Source organism: Notolepis coatsorum (assembly GCF_963971535.1).
Source record: "Notolepis coatsorum genome assembly, chromosome: 1".
NCBI lineage: Eukaryota > Metazoa > Chordata > Actinopteri > Aulopiformes > Paralepididae > Notolepis > Notolepis coatsorum.
In genome coordinates this window covers 140,440,988-140,465,862 of record NC_140165.1, presented here as the reverse complement: position 1 = coordinate 140,465,862, position 24,875 = coordinate 140,440,988, and the positions used below count along the sequence as shown (strand labels likewise).

The 24,875-nt window shown below is 43.1% G+C and overlaps 1 protein-coding gene across 1 annotated transcript in view; it reads right to left on the bottom strand.

Moving 5' to 3' along the window:
• edil3a (EGF-like repeats and discoidin I-like domains 3a) overlaps positions 1-24,875 on the bottom strand; it is a 467,410-nt gene that overhangs the window by 343,323 nt on the left and 99,212 nt on the right. Inside the window, exon 2 of the mRNA XM_084307535.1 lies at positions 6,515-6,544. Coding sequence (XP_084163661.1) covers positions 6,515-6,544 — 30 coding nt within the window. The remainder of the gene's footprint in view (positions 1-6,514; positions 6,545-24,875) is intronic.

Sequence of the window (24,875 nt, the reverse complement as noted above, 5' to 3'; positions counted from 1 at the left end):
AGCCATAGCCAGCAGGGCTGTACGCTAAGCTTTTTCACTAGGGGCACACTTGCCCCTAAATTAGAAATTTAGGGGCAAAAAATATGTTTTAGGGGCAAATTTTTAAATAACAATTTTACCATTATAGTGCAAAAAAATATGTTCCTCCTGCCTCATTACTGTGGTCCTTTTATTTAACATTTAAGTGCTTTTGTTGTCAGGTTTGTATCTTTTATAATGAACCAACTAGGGCTGGGCGATATGGCCTAAATATGATATCACGATATTTTCTGACCTTTCAGCGATACACGATACACATCACAATGTTTTTCTTTTTTACCCCAAACAATTCATTATGAGGCTTACCAAGACAGTATGAGTTTGCAAGCTAACATTAAAGACAAAATAAAATACCCATGCATTTAGCATTGTTATATTATATATTAGATTTAGATTATTGGATTATTAGATTATATATTGTATATATTTAGCAATGAGATATTATATGATTTAGATATGAAATATGATGAATTGAAAATGGGGGACCCTGATGTAAACAAGACAAAAGTCTTTCTCTGGTCTGCATCCCCTTAACAATTGTATGTATTGAGCTGTACTGTACCCATTCTGCAATATGTTAATAAAGTTTTAAATCAATCAATCAATAGCATTTTAGCATTTTTATGAAACTACTGTATATTTGTATGTCTCTAAATGTTTTGATGAATTGAAAATGGAGGACCCTTATGTAAAAAAGCCGAAAGTCTTTCTCTGGTCTTCATCCTCCTGTACTGTATTGTACCCATTATGCAATCTGTTAATAAAGTTCTCATTCATTCATTCTGACGGAAAACAGAATAATTTTGATTGACAGTAGAGTCTGCCAATTACGTCACAACGCTTGCACCCGCCCTGCTGTTCTTAGCACCAATCGGCAAGCGCATTCGTTTTTGACTTCCTGAATGCCCTGTGTGTTGACAACAACAAAGCTACTAACATTAGCTCCCCGCGGCCCACGAGTAGGAGACCAGTGCTCTGCAGGATGACTAAATGAGGCATAATGATTTTACCTCAACGAATGTTATAATAAAAGCCTTTCCATACATCTGTCTGATTGAAAACTTTATTAACAGACCGCGGGATGGGCATATCTCAGCACGGGCTGAGATATGAACGAGTAACGTGTGGACCAGATTGACGCGACACAAGGTTTACACAACAGCCCCCACCCCTTGTTTTATTGTATTTGTACCTGTACTACCTGCTGTCAGCTGTTTATCTCTCTCTGTGAGCTTGATTAGCTCACGTTAGCTAGCGTTAGCTCCGCGGCTAACCCTGAACTAAATCAATGACTAGGTTCTAAAGCATTTCGAGTAGTTTTCACTGCACATAGAAGCAGCCAAACAGCGGGAGAATTTCTGGAGCATATGGCCAAAACCCAGTTAGGAACCATCGATTCCCATCCCTACTACTAACTTTACTTTTCTTCATAGCTAAATCAGACAGTCAGCCAGTCTATCAGAGTGAGTGCTCAGTTGATTTTCCCCGCTGATCATACCTGAGTGCTCAGCGTCATCACACGCCTTGGATCATTTAGGAGTGAAATGCGAATGCAAGGCTTGAAATCCCTACTCGCAAGCCCGCCCCCAAATATTATTTACCAATCGCAACGGCCAATTAAAGGGGCAAAGACGAGCAGCTCTCAGCCTTGAAGAAGATCATCCAATCAGGGTGGCCAGACATTGCAAGACAATGCCCCTCTGCCATCACTGAATATTGGAACCACCGGGATGAAATAACAGAATCGAATGGCATTCTGCTTAAAGGTGAGAAAATCATTGTGCCACACTCACTCAGAGGTGACATGCTGTCACGCATACACACAGGCCACTTCGGCATGGAGAAGTGTAAGCAGCGTGCAAGAGATGTTATATTCTGGCCAGGGATGTGCAAACAAATAGAGACACTAGTTGGATCTTGTAGCATTTGCCTCGAACGACGCAACTCCATCCCCAAAGAGCCAATGCTGTCACACCCCATTCCAGAGCGACCTTGGCAGGTGATAGCCACTGATCTGTTCAAATGGAACAACACTGACTATATAGTTGCAGTTGACTATTATAGTAGGTATTTCGAGGTAGAAAAAATCACTAGCCTCACATCCACCGCTGTGATTCAGAAACTCAAGGCCATGTTTTCCAGGTTCGGGATTTGTGAGAAATTGCTCAGCGACAATGGACCGTGCTATAGCTCGCAAGCGTTCAAGAACTTTGCGAATACATGGGATTTTGAGCACATCACAAGCAGCCCCCTGTACCCGCAGAGCAACGGGCTGGCTGAGAAAACTGTGCAAACAGCTAAAGCCATCATGGACAAAGCACATGCACAGAGGTCAGATCCATATCTCAGCCTGTTGGAATACCGAAACACACCAGTGGACGGATTCAAGTCATCAGCACAGCTGCTGATGAGCCGATGTTTGCGCTCAAGCCTTCCAACCACTGAGAAACAGCTGCGACCAGAACTTGCCTGTCGCAGTGCAGTTCTAGGCAGACGAGAACTGTGCCAAAAACAACAAAGGCAATACTACGACAGAAATGCCAAACCACAGCCTACACTGCCAGTAGGAGCCACGATCCGCTTCCAGCAACCAACCGGGTCGTGGAAACCCACCACAGTCGTCGGATCAGCAGGGACCCAGCGATCCTACAACATCATCACGGATGAGGGCCACACGCTCCAGCGCAATCGGCGTCACCTCCTACAGACCACCGAGGGAGATACACGTCACGGAGTGGCAACGGATGGTCAACAGGTCGAGCCTCAGGCCACTGAGACTGTACAGCAGACTGTTGAAAATTCCCCAACTGTGCCACCACAAGGCATTACTACCAGGTCAGGCCGCTTAGTTAAGCCGAGAGACATTCTAGACCTGTGACTGTTATTACACTGATGTTGTTAAAAAAAAAGAAAAAAAGAAAAAAGTTGTGATTTGTGATAGATGTGATTTGCACTTATGGTGTTATATGGTGGTATAATTATATGGAAATTCGTAGCTCCATTTGCCGTTCTTCCTCTTCCTTCTTCTTCTTCTTTACAGCTTGTTCTTCTCTCCTCTCATCCCCTTTGACACAGCAATACGGTGGGCAAGGCTTGTCCACCGTTCCACAGCAAACGTACTTTCCCATGCCGCCCCAAAAATATATATAGAGACCCAAAGGTTCTAGAATGTTCGGTTATGATCTCATACGTGACATCACGAAGGTTCCCGGAACTTCTATCATGACGTCATACGGTGGGTCCAGAATGTTTTACGTTCCAGAAAGATCTATTATGACATCACCACAAACGTTCTAGAAGATTCTAGGTTCCAGAATGCGCTATTATGACAAATACGACGATTCAATGACTTTATCTAAATCCAATCAATATTAAACATTCATATAATACAATAACCGAAATATATATAGCTTTGCTCTTACATAAAGTGTTAAGGATATCTTAAAGCTGGCACATCAGCACCAAGACAGGTTCTGATAGGCCAGACCTATGACATGACTGTGGTATCCTGAAGTAATGGTTTCACCCATAAGTTGGTTTAGCCCAGACTCTTGATAATGACGTCAGATACGGTGCCTGTCAGTTCATGTATGCAACCCCAAGTGGAAGTAAACAAACCTTCAGCTATAATGTCATTGTGTGGACATTCAGTTCTTTCTGCTAGACACTAGGAGTGACCGGCAGAATAGAAACATTACATGGTGTCAGAATTTTAAGCTTATTTTGGAAATGTTTGGAATGGACAGTTCGGGCGTTCCAATGCCGAGAATGGACTGGGACTCGTCCAATCTACCCGATGCATGGAGGACGTTTCGCCAGCATGTGGAGTTAATGTTTTCGGGACCTTTGTCTGCAAGAACAGAGGAGGCAAAATGCAGCTACCTACTCCTGTGGATAGGAGAGAAGGGCAGAGATGTCTTCAATACGTGGACTCTGACGGTAGACGAAAGGAAGGTACTGAATACGTACTATGCAGGTTTTGAAGCCTATGTTATACCCAAAGCTAACCCCATTCTTGCACATTATATGTTCCACGAACGGATACAAGGCGACAGTGAGAACTTTGATCAGTTTGTAACAGAACTTAAGCTGCTAGTGAAGGACTGTAATTACGACAAACTGCAATTTGCGACGAGATCATCGCAGCGTACAGCCCTGGCCAGCCTCGTATTTCATGACAATGTACTAAAAAATGACCCTAAAATAGTCTGTTCCGCCCAATTCATTGCAACGACGTCCACCGTATACCCCACACTACTATAACAGTTACCCTCAGAATTCAAAACACACACATACTCGGCACGTAAATATATAAAATAGTGCCGTGCAAGCTAGTTATCCTAGCCAGCCTTGTTTACTACTAGAGTCCTACCTCTCTACCCAGAGGTGCACTGCGGGTCTCCTTCACTGTCGGCCATCTCCTTCACTGATTGGTTGTTAGTGCGTGTGCTGCTCATATCCAAGCTTGGAAAATCGATATATCGAAACTTTGCGACCACGTTTCATGTTTATTTCGAGGAAATAATTTATCGCGATAGTTATCGTTATCGTTTTATCGCCCAGCCCTAGGTTCACTATGGCATGTTGTAAACAGGTGCCAGAGAGAAGTGTAGTATCGCCCTCCGGAAAAATATGTAATACTAATAATAATAATATATTTAATTTATATAGCACACTTTAAACTCAGTGAGCTCTCAAGGTGCTTCACAGCAGAAGGAAAACAAAATAAAAAATAGAATAAAAAGGTTTAAAAACAAGAAAACATTCAAATGAATAAAATAAACTAAACAAAACATAGGAGCAGATTAAAAAACAGGCCATATTGGAAGGCAGAGCAAAACAAATGGGTTTTAAGGCTGGCCTTGAAGGCAGCAATGGAGACTGAGATCTTGATGGACCCCAGCAGCTGATTCCACAAGCGCAGCCTCAGTGCGGAAAAAGCACGGTGTAGGCTAACTTAGGCCCCGTTTAGACGAGCGTTTTGTGAACAGAAACCGCAAAAGTCATCTTGCGGTTTCACTTTTAATTTTACGTTTAGACGAGCGTTTTGGGATGGAATTCTGCGTGCAGACGACGCTGTAACGACTCGAGACGACGGAGCCCCACTGTCACACGATTGGCGCATATGTCACATGACGTGCTGTGAAGACCCGCCCTACTCTGCCTCTGATTCGCAGACTGTGGATGGGGAATGTGATTGCACCAAAGCAGAGTCACTCACAGACAGTGGGTCCACTCACGCCGCGGGACAGATTCTTGTGTATTTAACCCTTTCACTGCCACACGACAGCCGGTTGTGTGATAGTAAAGGGTTAACCTTCTGTCGTGTGGCAGTGAAGGGGTTAAAAGTGCTGCCAATGTAGCCTTCAGGTGATCTCCGTTGATATAAGTCAGACATACTTGCTTTGTTTACGTCTCGGCTACTGGCGCATACCTGCTACCTGTGACGTAAGCAGTACGCGCGACCAGAGCCGTGACAACCCTTTCGTCATCGTTTTATCAGATTTATACGTTTTAACAGTTTAGACGAGAGCGCAAAGCTTTTGCGTTTCTAGGAATTCCACCCTGGAAGGTAGTCTCACTTTTTTGCGGTTTCACCCCGTAAAAACGCTGTTTCCGTATAAACGAAAGGCACATCCGAAATAATATTTTTGCGGATTCACCTGCTAGCGTTTCTGTCTAAACGGGGCCTTAATGTATTCAAATAACATACTTGCCATTGCCCGGTGTGAAAAATATTAAAATCTCCCAAGATTTAAATAAAGGTTGAATGAATGAAAAATGATTAGCCTGCAGTCAGCCTATGTGCGACGACCCTATAGTTTGTGTGATTAGCTGCGGAAACACTCACACACACACACACACACACACGCACACACACACACACACACACACACACACACACACACACACACACACACACACACACACACACACACACACACACACACACACACACACACACACACACACAGACACACTTGAGCAAATACATAATCTGGATAATCAGTCAGAGTGCTGCTGACCGGGCTTGATCAATGAATCGATGCAGGAACTGCAGTCAATGGAGCAGAAGAGGCAGGATGGGATAAGCTCTGAAAATCAAGAGCTCTGTGTGTGTGTGTGTGTGTGTGTGTGTGTGTGTGTGTGTGTGTGTGTGTGTGTGTGTGTGTGTGTGTGTGTGTGTGTGTGTGTGTGTGTGTGTGTGTGTGTGTGTGTGTGTGTGTGTGTGTGTGTGTGTGTGTGTGTGTGTGAGTGATTTTGTGTGTGAGTTTGTGTACGCATTAAAAGGTCAGATCCATTTACTGTTAGGGAAAATTATCCCTCTTTCTGTGTTCACGGTCTCACACACACACACACACACACACAGACACACACACGCACACACACACACACACACATACATACATACATACAAACACGCACGCAAACATTAATGAGGGAACGCACGGTACCAAGCATAGAAATATCCCACCTGCTGAAGTTGGTTCCTCACCATCTGTCGCTGTGGAGATGGAGAAAAAGGGAACGGGGGAAGAGAAAAAAGGAAAAAGGATTAGTTTAACCACAATTACGGTACAGAAGTTAGGCATTATATTAGGCTTGCTCCCTCGATAGATGCCTTCAAATCTAGGCTCAAAACCCACTTCTACCTACTAGCCTTTCCCGTTCACTGACTCATGCCCTGTTTTCCTATGTGTTTGCTTGTGTGCCCTCCCATATAACGGAGTGTGATTGTTGTCAATATGTATCTATGTGTATCTACCCTCTGTACAGCACTTTGGTTGACACGTGTCATGTTACTGTAAATGTGCTATATAAATAAATCTGATTGATTGATTGATTGATTGATTGAGAAGTCAGTGAATAGAACACTCCTGATTGGACGGCGTCCCGAATCCCACTAGGCACATTGTATGTGTATGGAAACAGAAACGACCGAGCCGAACAGGTGCAGCCCGGTAAGAGACTAACGCCAACAATGTCCCCCACGCAGTGATTCTCCAGTACACACTGTCTGCCACCTTGACACGCTGCTGTACGAAACCCCATCCCCCCACCGCCTCGCCTTCCACTCACTGCAGATCCTGGTCACTGGCCTCTGACTAACATGCAGTCATCATTCTGGACCAGTGTAGGATTACTCTCCCAGGCATTGCAGCATCCACGGCGCCTAATCCCCCCCCCCCCCCCCCCCCCCCCTCGATTCCAATAGTATACCATGGGCAGAATGACTGGGGCTGGCCGCCACCATTACCGCAGCACTCTTCCCCCCCCCCCGGCATCACATGCTACAGTAAACCCCTCCGTAACAAGGGAGACGGACTGAGATAGAGGGATGGAGACGCAAAGGGTACGAGATTAATGAAGCGATAAATCACATCACATTATCATCAGATCGCTAAGAGGCTATTTTGTGAGTGTGGAGTTATATGGTTCTGGCTATGTTATATCATTTAAACTGGACCTTTTGAAGAAGTCTTTATTTATCATGCAGTGACACACACATGCAATGGGCGTATTGGCTTTCACCACCGTCATCTATTATTATTTATTAAACCAGTCTAACTACAGTATGAGTCAATTCCATGTAAATGTTTTCATGTAAAACACTGTGTACTAAATGAGGAATTAAGATATGGGAATGGGTAAGGAGCACATCGATCATGAGACTGGGTGACAGCCATGCATCCAAGCGTGAGTTAATCAATCTTTTCAAAACTCGCTTTCTTGTTTCTCAAACCCAAACATCCACATTGTTAAATATGTTTGGTGTTTTTCTTTGGAGCTAAATGGCACAGAATGAAAGTTCTCTGAACCTTTCACATTGCCAAGCTAATTTAATCGTGTTATTATGGTGGGAGCCGTGTGTACCGTTTCCTTGGCATCCCTTGTGGTATCTCCACTTGTGGTGGACACCTACATGTCCCTGGGAGTACATATGAACAATGAACTGGACTGGTCTGACAACACAGAGGCCCTCTACATGAAGGGTCAAAGCAGGCTGTTCTTCCTGACGAGGCTTAGGTCATTCCATGTGTGCAATAGGCTGCTGCAGTCGTTTAAACATGCTGGAGGGTAACATCAACTCAAGGGACACAAACAAACTGAACAAGCTGGTGAGGAAGGCTAGCTCTGTAGTGGGAGTCAAACAGGACAATCTGGAGTTGGTTGCAGAGAGGAGAACGAGAAAGAAACTGGACACTATCCTGGAGAACCGCTCCCACCCCCTCTATGAGGAGCTAGCAAAAATGAGGAGCATGTTCAGCCATAGACTGATCCCCCCCAACACACCAAACATTTTATAAAAAATATAGTTATTTTCTGTTTCAGTTTAAATTCAGTTAAAATGTTCAGTTTCAGTTATATTCAGTTATTCTTTTTAATAGAATGGATCATTAAAGGGTAGATAATCCTTCAGAACCTTTGGCTCAGCTGACAATAAATCAAAATGACACTATTCACCATCATAGCCTATAATAACAGCATTGCATTGGCCTATCAACCGGTTTTAATAAACAAACAGAAGGGAAAAGTATCGTTTTTTTTTCTTTTTTTGTGTGACCTGCAACAGGGCAGTTTTAAAACCAGAGACAGTGGACAGACTTGTCTTTCTTGCCTGCAACTTAAAGTAATGGCTTTGCTTGTCCAAATGACAACTGACCAAATTGAGATTTATTTTTCTCTTGTCCATTTCTGTTGTTTGCTTTCTAATTTAAAATACAGATTGAAACTGTATGTACACAGTAGGCTACTGTATGTGTGCTAGCAGAGCTAGACTCCAGTCACGAGTCACGGTGCACATGTGCGGTGGTTTGTCCACCAAAAAAGCGCCAAAAGATAGAAAAGAAACTAGCAGAGCCAGAACTGTTCAACTCCCCTGGAGCCACAGCCAGCAGAGAAGCCGGTTTACTTTTGCTTTCAAACCAGCTGCAGCCTGAGAACTGGAGTGTGAGGGGATGTAACACTAAAGATTGCGGCAACGACAAAGAATTGCTGCAAAATAAATATACATCTGTTGTTAAATTTTTTCTTTTTTTAAATAAATTTATTTATACTATCTTATCCCGTCCCGGAAACTCTCCAAATCTTGTGAATGCAATTGAGAATGGAGAATTTGCATGCAGCCTGTCAAAAACATCAACAAAACAATCTATCGAACCAAGCTGAACAATTCTGACAAGCTCAAGCTCAGAGAGCATATGGCTCCAACGCTGTGCGTGTTCATGAATGTTGTGCCAGGCAGCTGAGGAAGAAGAAGAGCCGCCACGGAGCACAGATTGATGATTTAACACAATACTCTGCCGTGTTACCAGAGGAAATATACTGCAGACCACAGCCCATAACTTTGCTTTCAGAAGATTGGGGGGTAAGACTTGGATGTGTGGCTGAGGAGTAAAAGCTGCGCCGCCTCGCCGTGAAAGTTCCCTTTGTGTTTAATTTCCCAGGCAGCAGGGGAAAAGAGGCTGCTGTAAATCCCACCAACAAGCAGATTCCACGCCTCGCTTGTTGTGGTTTTTCCTCTTGTCATCTGCTCTCTGTGCTCTCACTCACTATACGGACTGAAGGGGCATACACACGCAGATGGGAGACGCGCATTTGTCCACATACAGAACATCAAACGCTGCATAGATAGAGAAACACATAACATACTCACAAGCAAACACAGACACACACACACCCACCCACGCACACTGCGATATGCACGCACATGCATGCAAGTGCACACACAAAGCGAGGAATGAAGGGACAGCGAGAGAAAATGCAGGAGGTTTTCACTCAAATACACCACATGTGTGCAGAAAGACATAGAAGGAGGCATTTTCTCATGATACATTGCACTGGCCAATTTCATCATAGAGGTCAGGTGTTCCTTCAAAAGATGCTTAACCGAATGTTATCTCAGTTTTAGACTGAGGTCCATATGCACCATGGGGCATAACAAAAAATATTGTTTGTTTCCTGTTGGTTGTCAGTTAAGGCCATGGGTAGGTAGGGAATTTATTTAATTTAATTCTTTATTTTATTCTTTCCCACGGCGACTATGGATAGGGAATCTCTTTATTTAATTAAAATGTTCACAACAACGATGCATGTACTCTGCCAGCATGTTTAATATCCATAATACTAAAGGTTTGAATAAGATTTCTATGAAACTTTACTGCCGATTTAGGTGCGACCCAATATATATATATATATATAGGGTCGCACCTAAATCGGCAGGGTTGGTCGGCAACCGGAAACAAACCATTATTTTTTTTAGGCCTGGGACACTCTGGACAACTAGTGCTGACACAAAGCCAACAGTTTAACTTTAAGGTCACTTATTATGAAAAGCTCACTTTGTCAGTGCTTGTGCAGTACATACTGTACATCTGGGTCTCTGTTGGGCCTACAAACACACGTGGCTTGCTCGTAAACTTTCTTTTCCCACCTAACCGGTTCACTGAAATATATTTCTGTCAACATTCTAGGCTATGGATATGCAATATTTGATCTGCAACACCTACTTTGACAGTTTGATCTGAATTTTGTGAGCTCCGGACTCCGGAGTTCACCCACAGTTCCAAGTTGTGCCAAGTTGGGGAGCCGCAGCTGATTGGCATGTAAGCTACAGTACAGTGGAGAACATGACTGAAACAGAGGGGTATATAGAGGCACAGGGGTACAACATGTAATGTCAATGTACCCGCCCAGGTATACAGACCTTACTGTATGTTTAACACACAAAGGGTTTCAGTTCAGTTCCAATATGTTTCAATTTAAAGGGGAACTATTTTACTATTTCTTTCACTATTTGGGCACTTTTACACAATTCCTGTGAGTCTATGGAACACCTCTGTAATATATATATATTTTTTGTTCATTGTTTTGTATTTCTAATCAAGTCCTCAAAAACAGCATTTTTCTACCTCAAGATCTCGAGCTGTTTTGAGCCTGGGCTCCTAAACCACTGCGCAGCGTCGTCTTCGCCTGAACATTAACATGCAGCGGTGTCTTTATGATATCACATATAGGCACATTTTCAAATGACTCAGTTCAGTGAGGGTGAATATTGTGAGAGGAGAATTGGAAGAATGCGCCAATATGAGAATTTTGAGACATAGATCATATTAATATAAGTTCACATAGCTAGGAAACAATGCTAAACACTCAAAAAGGCCATTTATAAGATAGTTCCCCTTTAAGTAAACATGTTAAGTAAACGTGCTAAATTAAGAGTGCACTGACTCTTTGAAAGGAAAAAATGGAAGAACATACATTGGAGCTCTTATGAATGGAAGATGAGTAGAAGCCTTTAACCCATTCTCTGCCGGAGCTTATTCTCATCCTTGTAGCCTCTCTGCCAGTACTGTAAGTCTATGGAGATGTTCACCTTCTTTGCAGGGCTATAACTTTTTAAATTGTATTGCTAAATTGACATTACTATGGCCCATTCAACATCAATTATCTATCGTTCAGGATGTAGGAACGTTTTACTTTTTCATTCACACATTCATACTAAAATACAGAGTAAAAATATGTTTTTATCGTTTTCTGCTGTATTTCATAGAACGTGATATATAGCCATAAATGCATATATTAGATGATCAAATGCAGTTTGATACCGATCAACGTTATATTAAAAATTTCACATGTACATGATCCTAAACGTCATGACTCTCCTCTTTCGAATATCATGCAGTATCTGTCTCTAATCCTTTCAATCTCACCATTGTTACACTCTACCGGCCTCCAGGTCCGCTCGATCACTTCACAGATGAGCTGGACATGCTTCTAAGCTCCTTACCGGAAGATGGTACCCCTCTCCTTCTATTGGGCGACTTCAACCTGCCTGACTCATCTCAGTCAGTCATAGTAGTCTCCCTCCTACAATCGTTTGACCTGACTCCCACTGCCATGCCTCCCACCCACAAAGCAGGCAACTCCTTGGATCTCATATTTTCCCGTAACTCCAGCATCATTAACACCACGGTAACTCCCCTACATGTATCTGACCATTCCTTATCCTTCTCACTAACTCTCATGCTTAACCGAAAGGTCTTCACCCCAACTCAAACCGTCTCACTCAGATGCAACCTGGCCGCGTGAATATTTTAGGCAACCAACTTGTGTTTAGCGTTTCTCTGATTCGCCACTACGCCCATGTGACCGCGGCACCGCGAGAGAGCTGCAGCGCGGAAATAGGCTGTCTATTGCCATTCTCTAAGACAAACTATAACCTTAACCAGCTCCTTAACAGCGCCTAAACTTAACCCTTCTAACCTTAACCAACTCCGAAACAATGCCTAACCTTAACCTTAACTTTAACCAACTCCGAAACAATGCCTAACCTTAACCTTAACATTAACCAACTCCGAAAGAATATTGCCATTCTCTAAGACAAACTCTAACCTTAACCTGCTCCTTAACAGCGCCTAAACGTAACCCTTCTAACCGTAACCAACTCCGAAACAATGCCTAACCTTAACCTTAACCAACTCCGAAACAATGCTTAAAGTTAACATGCCTAAACTTAACCGGCGAAAGAATGCAAGTTGGGCGTGGCTAGACACAAGTTGGTTGCCTTTAATATTTAGGCAACCTGGCCTCCCTATCCCCCTCCACCCTCTCCTCTGACATACTATCCGCTCTACCTTTGAGTGACACCTTCTCTGCTCTCTCCGCAGAGATGGCAACCTCCACCCTCCTCTCAGCCCTTACAACCTCCTTCGACAAGCTCTGTCCCCTCGTTGAGAAACCTGCCCGCCGTTCCCCACCCAGTCCATGGCTGACAGATCCAGTGAGAGAACCAAGACAGGTCCTGAGAGCAGCTGAAAGGAAGTATAGAAAGTCACGCCTCACTGCTGACATCGACACATATCACAACCTCTTGTTAACATTCTCCAAAACCATTACTAATGCCAAAGCTTCTTTATTTCACCATAGGATCGAGGCCTCTGCCAAGAATCTACGCAAACTGCATGCTACCATGTCCTCCCTCCTCACTCCCCCCCCACCCCCCCCTCCCTCATCTTTCTCTGCCGAAGACTTTGCGATCTTCTTTGAGGAAAAAGTGGAGAACATCTGCAGCTCCTTCTCCCAACCCCCATCCATTCCAAATGCTGAATCGAGAACCTCATCCTTCATTCTGTCATCTTTCTCTCCCATTACAGAAGCTGAGACCCTGACACTGGTAACGTCGAACCGTCCGACTACATGCCAGCTGGACCGGCTACCCTCCCCACTCCTCCAGACCATAGCACCAGACATCCTCCCATTCCTAACTGCAACCATCACCTCCTCACTCAACTCGGGGGTGGTCCCCACCTCCCTAAAACAAGCCAGAGTCACGCCCCTCATAAAAAAACCATCCCTGAACCCTGCCGTCATAGGCAACTACCGTCCTGTCTCTCTTCTCTCCTTCCTTTCTAAAACACTTGAACGTGCTGTATCCAGCCAACTTACTGCGTATCTCTTACAGAATGACCTCCTAGACCCTAATCAGTCAGGCTTCAGGACTGGTCACTCCACAGAGACAGCCCTCATTGCGGTCACAGAGGCACTTCACTTAGCAAAAGTGAAAGGCCTCTCCTCTGTCCTGATTCTCCTAGATCTATCTGCAGCCTTCGACACAGTCAACCACCAGATCCTCCTCGCGGCCCTCGCAGGAATGGGAGTGGCTGGCTCTGCGCTGACATGGCTGTCATCATACCTCAATGACCGCTCCTACCAAGTGTCATGGAGAGGGACCCTGTCGGCCACCCGCCCCCTGAGGACGGGTGTCCCCCAGAGCTCGGTTTTAGGACCCCTTCTCTTCTCTCTCTACACTAAATCACTGGGTAACATTATCACGTCTCATGGCTTCTCCTACCATTGTTATGCCGACGATACTCAACTCTTCCTCTCCTTCCCTCCCTCAGATATCCACGTCTCTGAGCGGATCTCGGCCTGTCTGTCCGACATCTCCGCCTGGATGACGACCAACCACCTCAAACTGAACCTAAGCAAAACAGAATTGCTCCACCTGCCGGCCAAATCCTCCGCCCTGACCGACCTTTCCATCACAGTCGAGAATGCAGCTGTGACCGCGTCCCCGACCGCCAAGAACCTTGGTGTTGTCCTCGACGACCAGTTGAACTTCTCTGCTCACATCGCAGCGACAACCAGAACATGCCGATTCCTCCTGAGCAACGTTAGAAGGATCCGCCCCTTCCTGACAAAAGAAGCCACCCAACTCCTCGTTCAATCAACAGTCATCTCCCGCCTCGACTACTGCAACGCACTGCTCGCTGGCCTCCCGGCCACTGCCACTAAGCCTCTCCAACTCATTCAGAACGCAGCGGCCCGCCCAGGGAGCGAAATTAACTTTTTGACTCACCGGCCAGTGGCGGGTAGATGGGAAGAATCTACCCGCCAAGCATATTTCTTACCTGCCAACTTTTTTTTGATAAAAAAAAAAAATTATTATATTTAATAAATGTAATACTTAATAAAATATATATATTATATAATCATACTTGTGATTGTGTTATCTGCGAGACATCGCCACCTCGCTGTCTGCAAACAGCTCCACTGTCTGTGTGTATACTCGAGTGGCCTCCAGCTCCAGCAAGGATTATCCGGCGCTGCAGCTGGACCCTAAACGCTACATTCAGCATGCAAAAGGATTCTCCTGCGCTGCACCTGGACCCTAGTCAGCAGCGATGTAAGCCAGGGACTCGAATACGCATGTTGTTGTAGGACATTGATGTCAGGAGCTTTCTGTAGCTACTGCTGGATGGCGTTGGGACAACGCCTCAGTGAACTATTTAGTGTACTGCGACATTTCGTAGTGACTAGTGAGCTACCTAGCCAACGGAGGTATTATGCACTGGACTATTGCTGGAGCATTTGTTTATGTCGGGAGCTATCCGTAGCTAGCCGGCTGGATAATGTTACACAATGCCTCATGTATTAAACTAAGTGAATAGTTGACTGGGTCATTTTGTAATGGTAGCTAACGTTATCTCACGGAGGTCCCTCTGACTAGACTAATGTCACGGTGACTGTCTGAGGCAATAGCCTCTGTTTACATGCATGCATACAGAAACAGGTGGGGAGTATAGGAGCAGCAGCAGCAGCAGCAGCAGCAGCAGCAGCAGTGCGCGGTGCGCTGCATGTCTGTGCTGAGACAGCGAGTGAGAACTCCGCTAAAGAATTGGATCATGATTTTCGGTTTTCACATGACTATTTGATTGCCCGCCACACGGCGGTCAGACCTCTCAGTGGGAGGCGCCAAACGTAAAAACTGAGCGCAAATGGCGGGTGGCGCTCTCTAGTTTCGGTCCCTGGGCCCGCCTGATCTCAAACCTACCGAAGTCGGCCCATGTCACCCCACTTCTTAGGGACCTGCACTGGCTCCCCATTGCTGCACGAATCCGCTTCAAGGCCCTCGACCTAGCATACCGTGCGGCAAAGGGAACCGCTCCCGCCTACCTCCGGTCAATGGTCTCTAACTACACACCCTCAAGACCCCTACGCTCTGCATCTTCTGGCCGCCTCAGACCTACTCCTATCCAAGCTCCGGGAGGGTCATCAAAGAGAAGTCGCCTATTCTCAGTCCTTGCCCCACAATGGTGGAATGAACTACCCACCCCAGTTAGGACAGCCGAAACACGTCCAATCTTTCGCCGTCGACTAAAGACGCACTTCTTCAACCATTATCTGAATAAAAAAAATAAAAAACTAACTAACCTTACTGTCATGCACTTGTCCTAATAAACTAACCTACACTGTAGCACTCAACACTTTGATGAACATTGTTGCTCAGCTGATAGAGTTGTGCCCTTCCTGATGGCTTGTCGTACAGAACATGTAAGTCGCTTTGGATAAAAGTGTCAGCTAAATGACTAAATGTAAATGGTCATCTGCTGGTGACCGGAGGGGGGCATATAATGCAATGACCGACGTTAAATGATTCATGTAGTATGGGTGATATATAGATCAGAGCAGTTTGTATGGTTAATAATAATCAAAAACGCTGAAATTCACGGCAGCTACCTCGTAGCGATGGGGGATGATACTGGAGCAAAAAGATCGCTATTATGGGATGTTGATCTAGGTGATCCAGTTCCGGTTTGTATAATACTAATATACGTCCAATCATGTTGTTTATTGAGTTATGGCAACGGATCGATATGCACGGTGTCTGGATAGAGTCCCGCGAGCGATAGTGAGTGGCCGGACGGAATAGCGGACGGACTAAGCACTTCCGGTGACTTCCGGTGTTGGCAACTCGCCGATCGGCGACCAGGTGGCGGTATTGAAGCGTTGGAGAGTTGAGCGGAGATCTACAGCACCAGTCAAGACTCTGTGGGTGAAAGCAGTCAGGTAGAAACTGGAATGCTCTGTTACATGCATATCTCACTGAGAATGGTTTTGAACAAAATCCTGCTGATAACTGCCAATACACAAGGGAAAAACAAAATGAAAAAGTGATTCTAATTGTATTTGTTGATGATTTAATCATTGCTGGTAACAATGAGGAGGTTGTGAAAGGTGTCAAAATGATGCTTGCTGAGAGGTTTAAAATGAAGGATCTGGGAAAATTAAAACATTTTCTAGGGATAGATTTTAACCAGTCAGAGGGTCAAGTCACAATGTCACAACAGAGGTATGTGAACAAAATCCTCTCCAGATTTGGAATGCAAGAGTGTAGGTCCAGAGAGACCCCATGTGAATCAAAACTTGAATACACAGAAAATGCAGAACAATTTGGAGACCCGAGGATGTATAGAGAGGCAGTGGGAAGTTTGATCTATTTGGCTACATGCACTAGACCAGATTTAAGTTTTGTAGTCAGTAAACTTTCCCAGCATCTTTCTGAACCAAGTGAAGAGCATTGGAACACTGTAAAACATGTGTTCAGGTATCTTAAGGGTACAACAGACCGTGGCTTATGTTTTAAAAAGAATGATACAGGTGAACTAGGCCTAATAGTCCACAGTGATGCTGACTGGGCATCAGACGTTGTAGACAGACGTAGTACCACAGGGTATTGTATTGTAGGGTAGATGGTATCAACGATCCTATAGCGCTAGAACCCTTAACACCAAACCATCTCGTCATGATGAAGTCTAAAATCGCTCTTCCACCCCCTGGGAGATTTGTTAAAGAGGACATGTATGCAACCAAGAGATGGCGCAGAGTCCAGTACCTAATCGAACAATTCTGGAGCCGCTGGAAGAAGGAATACCTCCTGAACATTTCTACACGCCAGAAGTGGCACGTACCACGGCGTAACCTCAAGGTGAACGACATAGTCATCCTCAAGGACAGTAACCTGCCAAGAAGCCAGTGGCAACTATGTCGGGTCGTCGAAGCCACTCAAGAGAGCGATGGTCTAGTACGTCGAGTAAAAATACAGACTGGGGAGCGAAAAGATCACTCTACCAGACCTTCAGTCCTCGAGCGACCGATCCAGAAATTGGTACTCCTCCTCGAGAGTAATTAGTATAGAAACGCTTGAATTGTATTATTTTGATGTTATGTGAAATCTAAAAGGAAATCCTGTATGACTAAATTAATTGTTTGTGCTTATCCGTCATAGCAGGATTTGGTGGGAGTGTAACTGACCGCCAAGGGTAAAGATGCCTATCATCTTTATTGTCAGTAAGCTTTAATTTACGTTGATCTAGATGATCAACTTCTCTGTATTAGCTCAGAATACTGAGCTCTCTATTTAAGAAAAGAATATTTTGGAGCCATTTCGTGTCCACATGGGGGCAGAGCTCGTCTTTCCTATAGTATAAAGGTCACAGCATCCTGTGTGACCAAGGCGGAAGTAACTCAGAGACAACGACGGAGCAGACATCGAATTATGTATAATAGAAGAACCTTACTCCAGTAAATAACTCCCCTTGGTAAAGCGGAATAAGGTATGTCGAACACTAAAATGTATTATTATTATTACTGTTGTTGAAGAGGTCTATATTTATGTGTGTAACTGCCAAACATTTATAAACATGTAAAGTGGTGCACTCACTGAGTAGCTTCTAATCAAAGGCACCTGCTGCCGGACAAGTAACGTTATTATTTATCATTGTTTTTCCCTGAGTGCCTTTGTTATGGAAGACGAGTTCACCCTTAATATCTTTGAATGCAATTGTTTGTTTGAACACGTTGGGTGAACAACATGTGAACAATATTGAACTGTGAACTATGTAACTAATTGTATGTTTGTGTTTGACTGTCCTATGCAGTTTTCACGGTGCAAACGGAGCCAATGATGCAACCGTCACGGTGCAAACGGAGCAAATGATGCAACCGTCACTACCTGTACAAACACGGTGCAACGACAAACTACCAAAGAAAAGCTACAGTACTGCTAAGCTGAAATGCAAAAGAAAAAAGAGAAAATAAATAAAAGCATCTGTACGAAACATAACCGCATCTTTATTTCAACATCAAGCCGGGGGGCAGTTACAATGTATGTATGTATGTATGTATGTATGTATGTATGTATGTATGTATGTATGTATGTATGTATGTATGTATGTATGTATGTATGTATGTATGTATGTATGTATGTATGTATGTATGTATGTATATGTATGTATATGTATGGTAATGTACAACAATTAAAATACAGATTTTGGCTTGAAGCTTCATAGCATTTGGGTCAGCCCACAAATGCATTGAAAAGGAGTATACTGTGACCTTCAAAGCTGCTATTGTAGGCCTGTGGCTATGTGTTTTCTTCTATATTGGATTGCGTACATGCGGTATTTTCAGCAAAGCAATTATATTGGTCCCTAAGCAACCTATAACCAGGGAGGTAGCTAACATATGAATTGCTTTTTCCTGCCTGCTGTCAGCCAATGTGCAATGTTATATCAAAATCAGCCTTATAGTATGTATGAAATGTTTGGGAACATTTTATGTGATTTAATGATCTCAGAAATCACCAACTCTACCTTAAAACGTGTGTGTTATTGTCTTTGATTGGTCTTTGGTTGTCAATAACTAAATGAATGCCCAATAAATCTACATGAGTATACTGTACATAAATAAAAACCCACCCCTTTAACAGATCACAAGAATGTACACAAAGTCAACCAGCCAGTGGTCCATCTCACCTAAGTGACTTACCGCCCCTTTAACGGAAACCAAGGATTTACAGAGCAACCAACCACAGCAATATAATAAATCAATGCATCAACAAACTGTATTCCTGTAAGCGCATGGAAAAGAGCAGGTAAAGGAGTGAATGTGTGTGTATGTTTGTGAGAGTGTATGTGTGCTGGTGTGTGCGGAGGGTATTTACCCCACAAGGCAAAGCCTAATAACTTCAGAGAGTCTCTCTGTGACTCCCATGATACATTGCCCCGGTCAATTTCATCCCTGAGGTCAGATGTTCCTTCAAAAGATGCTAAACTCAAAAGTGATCTCAGTTTTAGACTGAGGTCCACCTGTGCCAGGGAATATTCTGGACAGGCAATATTCTGAACAGGGAATATTCTGAACAAAGCCAACAGAAGCTAACTTTTCATGTGCTACCGTAAGCCTGTGGCTATGTGTTTGTTCTATACTGGATCGTGTACACTGGGTCGTTTTAGCAAAGCAATCTGATTCATCAAATAGGCGTTCCGGCCGTGCTGATAATGGAAAATTATATTGGTCCCAAAGCAACGTATTGGTGGTAACCAGGGAGGTAGCTAAAGTCTGTATTGCTTTCTCCTGGATTCCACTCTTAATACATTAAAGAGAACCTTTCAGGTAATTACGTGTTGGTAATTGTGTAAGAGCAATAATACCCAGGAGGGCTTTCTGGGCTGTAATTACAGGCACTTGGGCACCTGTACCTAGCGGCATCAGCGTTGTGATGATAATCAAAATGCCCTCCTATTATTGCTATGACATAAAACAACAAAATGGGAATAGCATTGCTGGTCATTTCTATTGGTCTCACTTGTGTATGAGAAAATGTGTTTTCACAAAAAAGATATACTGTATTAATGATTTGGGAACATTTGATGTGATTTCATGATAACACAGGAATCACCAACCTTAAAACATGTGTGTTATTGTCTTTGGTTGTCTACATGAGTATACTGTACAAGAAAAATAACGATGCAAACCAGGTGTACAGTATACACTTTAATCTGCTACTAGAGTGTTCGAAATTATACTGCGTTTGGATTTATTTTTTATTTTTAATTATTATTTTTTTATTCATTTATGCATGCGAATGCCTTCCTATTGGAGCACAGTGCTGCTGTCAGTGGTGACGTTGCGCTAGTTTACCGGAAGCAACCTTCTGGAATGAAGAACAACAAACTCTAGTTGAGACGAGAGCTAGCATAGCTCGTCCAACAAATGTTGGCATCAATGGCATGACTACAGTACTGATAGGAGCTACTGTAGCACGTAACGTTAGTTATCATAACCATCGGCAATCGCAGTGAGGATCTTTATTGATTAACGTTAGCTAGCTAGCTTTAATTATAATTATAGTTCGCTAGCTATATAAGCTAACGTTAGCCGAGTTTACTCTATGCAAAATGTGCTAGCTAGCTAACGTTAATCAATAAAGATCCTCACTGCGATTAGTTAGTTATCATAACCATCGGCAATCGCAGTGAGGATCTTTATTGATTAACGTTAGCTAGCTAGCACATTTTGCATAGAGTAAACTCGGCTAACGTTAGCTTATATAGCTAGCAAACTATAATTCTAGTTAAAGCTAGCTAGCTAACATTAATCAATCAAGATCCTCACTGCGATTGCAGATGATTGTGATAGCTAACGTTACGTGCTACAGTAGCTCCTATCAGTACTGTAGTCATGCCATTGATGCCAATATTCGTTGGACGAGCTATGCTAGCTCTCGTGACTACAGTTCCTTATACGAGCATTAGAAAATGTCCACAATGCTATTCGCAAGAATAGAAAATAAATTGAAAAGCCTAATAAGCTACACATAGCCTAAACTGCCGTGCTGAAAGCTAGTAAACACAGCATCTCTATGGCTTAGTCACAAACGTGATTTATACAGAGACATTTGACAATTGCCCATTAATGGTTCATACATACTGTATAAAGACAACGGAAATCTATTTTATTTTTGTTAAACAGCCTACAATATGACATAACCTAGTTCTAGATTATGATAGGCTATAATCAGTCTCACTCATCAAAATGTTTTCTAGGTAACTTATGGTATCTCAAACTAATTAGGCCCTCTGCTATGACAAATGTATAATAATATAACCATACTTTTTCTACCCCTTGAATTTTTTTTAACTACAGAAGTCTGCTGCATTTGGCTCACATAGTGACTCCCCCTACTCAGAAGCAACCTAACCTCCGCTTTTTTGAGCAGCATATTAAGTATAAGTCCAAGGATGATAAAAGGCTCAACAGGGCAGTCGCAGAGTTCATCTGTATGGACCAAGTTCCAATATACAGTTGAGAAAGCTGGGTTCAGAAACCTTGTACAGCAACTGTTTTGAGTGCAAAAAAAGTTCTCCAGCATTTTGAATGCCATTGCTTTTAATTTCATTTATTTATTCTTAGCATTGTTGTGTTTTAAAATAAAGAACAATAATGACATCTGAGAGTGTTTCCCTGATTTTGAGGAAAAGTATCGAAAGTATCGAAAAGTATCGAAATTAATATTGGTATAGTATCAAAACTAAAATGTTTTGTGACAACCCTAACCTGCACTGTGAAGGTTTATCCAACATATGAGTAGGCAAATAAAAAGCAAGACAGATTCCAGTGTTTCCCCTAAAGTTAAATGCCTTAGGGAGGGGCAGCCCGTCTCGCCTAAGTGACTTACCATACCTTTAACGGAATGCAAGAATTTACAGAGCAACCAGCCACCGCAATATCATAAATCAATGCATCAACAAACTGTATTTCTGTAAGCGCATGGACAAGCAGGTGAAGGAGTGAGTGTTGTGAAGGTAGGGTGAGCTGCATTTATGACACAAAACAAAGTGAGAGCAACACGGCATGCTGCACAATAATCGTTTTATGTTTTAATGATAATGGGAAGCCAAAATCATAATTGAAATTGAAACTTGATTAATCGCCCAGCCCTGGTGAAGCACAAAGACACGTGGGTTCAGGTAGGCAGATCTATGTGTGTGTACTTTACATAACGAGGTGTATGGTTATCAAAAGATGCTGCAAGACACAGGCTAATTACCCCACGAGGCAAAGCCTTATATAACATCAGACTCGCTGTCTCTCACTTGACTGGTGCCAGAGACGTCGGTTAGCTTAAACACTTTGTGAGTACCTTATCTCAAACTAGTCTTGCATTGCCAGATCTCCACAGTGTTTTAGCACAAATAAATACTGCCTCTCTAAGCACCAAATTGAATGACTGAATAAGTTATTAAGTAAAAAAATCAGCCCTGCTAATTATCCCATCCCACTGTATTGTTATTTAATTCGAATTAGAATCAGAGTATTATTTGTTTTCTTTCATTAGTGTATACTTGACCACATCTTGCCCAGTTGTACAGCCCTGGCCTATTCATATTCCTATAAAATGTTTACTTATTTGTACTATATTCTATTGTGCTATATTTAATTTAGTTGATATCCCATTTAATTGTATTCTACCTCTTTATTTACAGTTGTACAGCCCTGGCCTATATTATATTTCATAATTATATTCTATTCTATTGTGCTTAAAATTTTACTCCACCTCTTTATTGTAAGCTAATGTTGCACCGAAAATGACCAAAGCAAATTCCTTGTATGTGAAAACTACTTGGCAATAAAGACCTTTCTGATTCTGATTCTGATTGGGAGGAGCATCTTCTTCCCTGAAGGCATCCCCTCCCCTCACCCGATCTCCATCTCTGGGGGGGGGGTCTTGTCTGCAGGGGCTCCCCTTCGTGTGAATACTTTACCCAAGGCAGTTGTCCTTCCGCGTTCGGTTTGTGCGCCCTGATTGGCCTCTCAGCGCCCAATCGCGTTAGTCCTACTATCGCTGTGCATCAGCTTTCAGTTCCACAGCCCAATATTAACGTAACATGCTATTCATATCAATCGACATCACATCAATATAAATAACATATTGTTTTCATCTCTCTATATTAACGTAACACGCTATTCATATCAATCGGCATCACATCAATATAAATAATGTATTGTTTTCATCTCTATATTAACACTTTGCCGCCCGACCATGTATAAATACGGGTTTCGAATCCATGCGTTGTGGACAGAATCACGTTGTTATTGCTTTTATATCATTTTAATAACCGGGTCAAGGTCGCGGATCGGCACTGCATATATTCCCTAGTCTGTGAAATCGAGAATGTGCAATACCGGCCAGATCCTCTTAGGGGCGCCATCGTTCCACTGCAGTATGCCCTGTGGGCAAATGGAAATGTGATTTCAATGGAGTATTTTAGTACCCGGATCCTGGATCTGCAGCATATACCGTGGATTACGTTTCGAATCGCGGATTTCACCATGGAATAAGGGGATTTATCATCAGCCAATGGACATATCGATCTACCAGATGCCGATCGATAACGGGGAAATGCTCAGGGGTATCCCACCCGCTTATGGTAAGATCTTTTTCACATAAATTACAGCCGGATCAGAGCTTGCTATGATACGCAACCAGCCGATCAGCTTAGTGGCTAGTTACACGGACACTGTTATTGGTAATCAATAATACTAAACGACGTCCCCCGCCCCCCCCCTTTGATGCATACATGCTTTGGGACAGTACCGATGATATGCAGTTTGAGTTATTTCTTTAGCATATGTAAAACGGAAATGCCGTTGAATATAACGTTAGCAGCTATTAGCTCTATAACTAGCCTTCCAGAAAATATACGAGACAAAACCCGCTATAATGCTCATATTCACGGCGCTATAAAATGATAACCTATTGGTGCATTTTTTTTTCTTTAAGCCGTTTTGAAGGGACGGTTTATGAACTCAATTGACAATGAGAATGGACAGATAGCAATACTATAAAGTATAGATTTAGCTGTACAAAAAGACACCGGTCTGTTGACAAAAGCTGGTCCTCAACCACTATATTAGACGCATCCCAGCGGTCGCCAATGTGTTAATGTAACGCGCTATTCATATCAATCGGCATCACATCAATATAAATAACGTATTGTTTTCATCTGGGTAAAGTATTCACGCGGACTGAGACTTCACATCTGGATCAAAACCTTCTTCTTGTGGAAACAGATCAGACTGTGGACACCACAACAGCTGTAAGTACAATTATGTTGACATTGTTTTCCTCTTATTGCTCCTTCCTAGCAGCAGCACGGCGATAAAAAGGAGCCTTGAAGTTGTACAATCACAGCTTTATTGTAAACAATTCCAAATGTTTTACATCCGTAGTACTTTACCATCTCCATGGTCAACTAACTGCGAGCATATGCAGTGACGTGATTCTCTTCACAGTAATATTACATTTCTCCCGATACTCTGCTAGCTCTGTGTAGGCTAACGCGATTGGGTGCTGAGAGGCCAATCAGGGCGCGCAAACCGAACGCGGAAGGACAACTGCCTTGGGTAAAGTATTCACGCCTCCCCTTCACCCATTGTTCTGGGGTCCATCAAGTTTATTCTTTATTTTAATTTGTTTTAGTAGGATCATTATTAGCTGCCAAATTAATAACCGCTAGGGTCCTCACAAGGAAATAATACAACTACAGATGCTCCGATATGAATATTTTGGTCAATACCGAGAACCAAAATTAACATTTATGTTATGGCTGATAACGGATATAAAATGTCTATGATAATAACATTTTGTACGTAATATTTTTGTACATACTGAAACAATGTTGTTTCCCACAATCCTGTGCTGCATC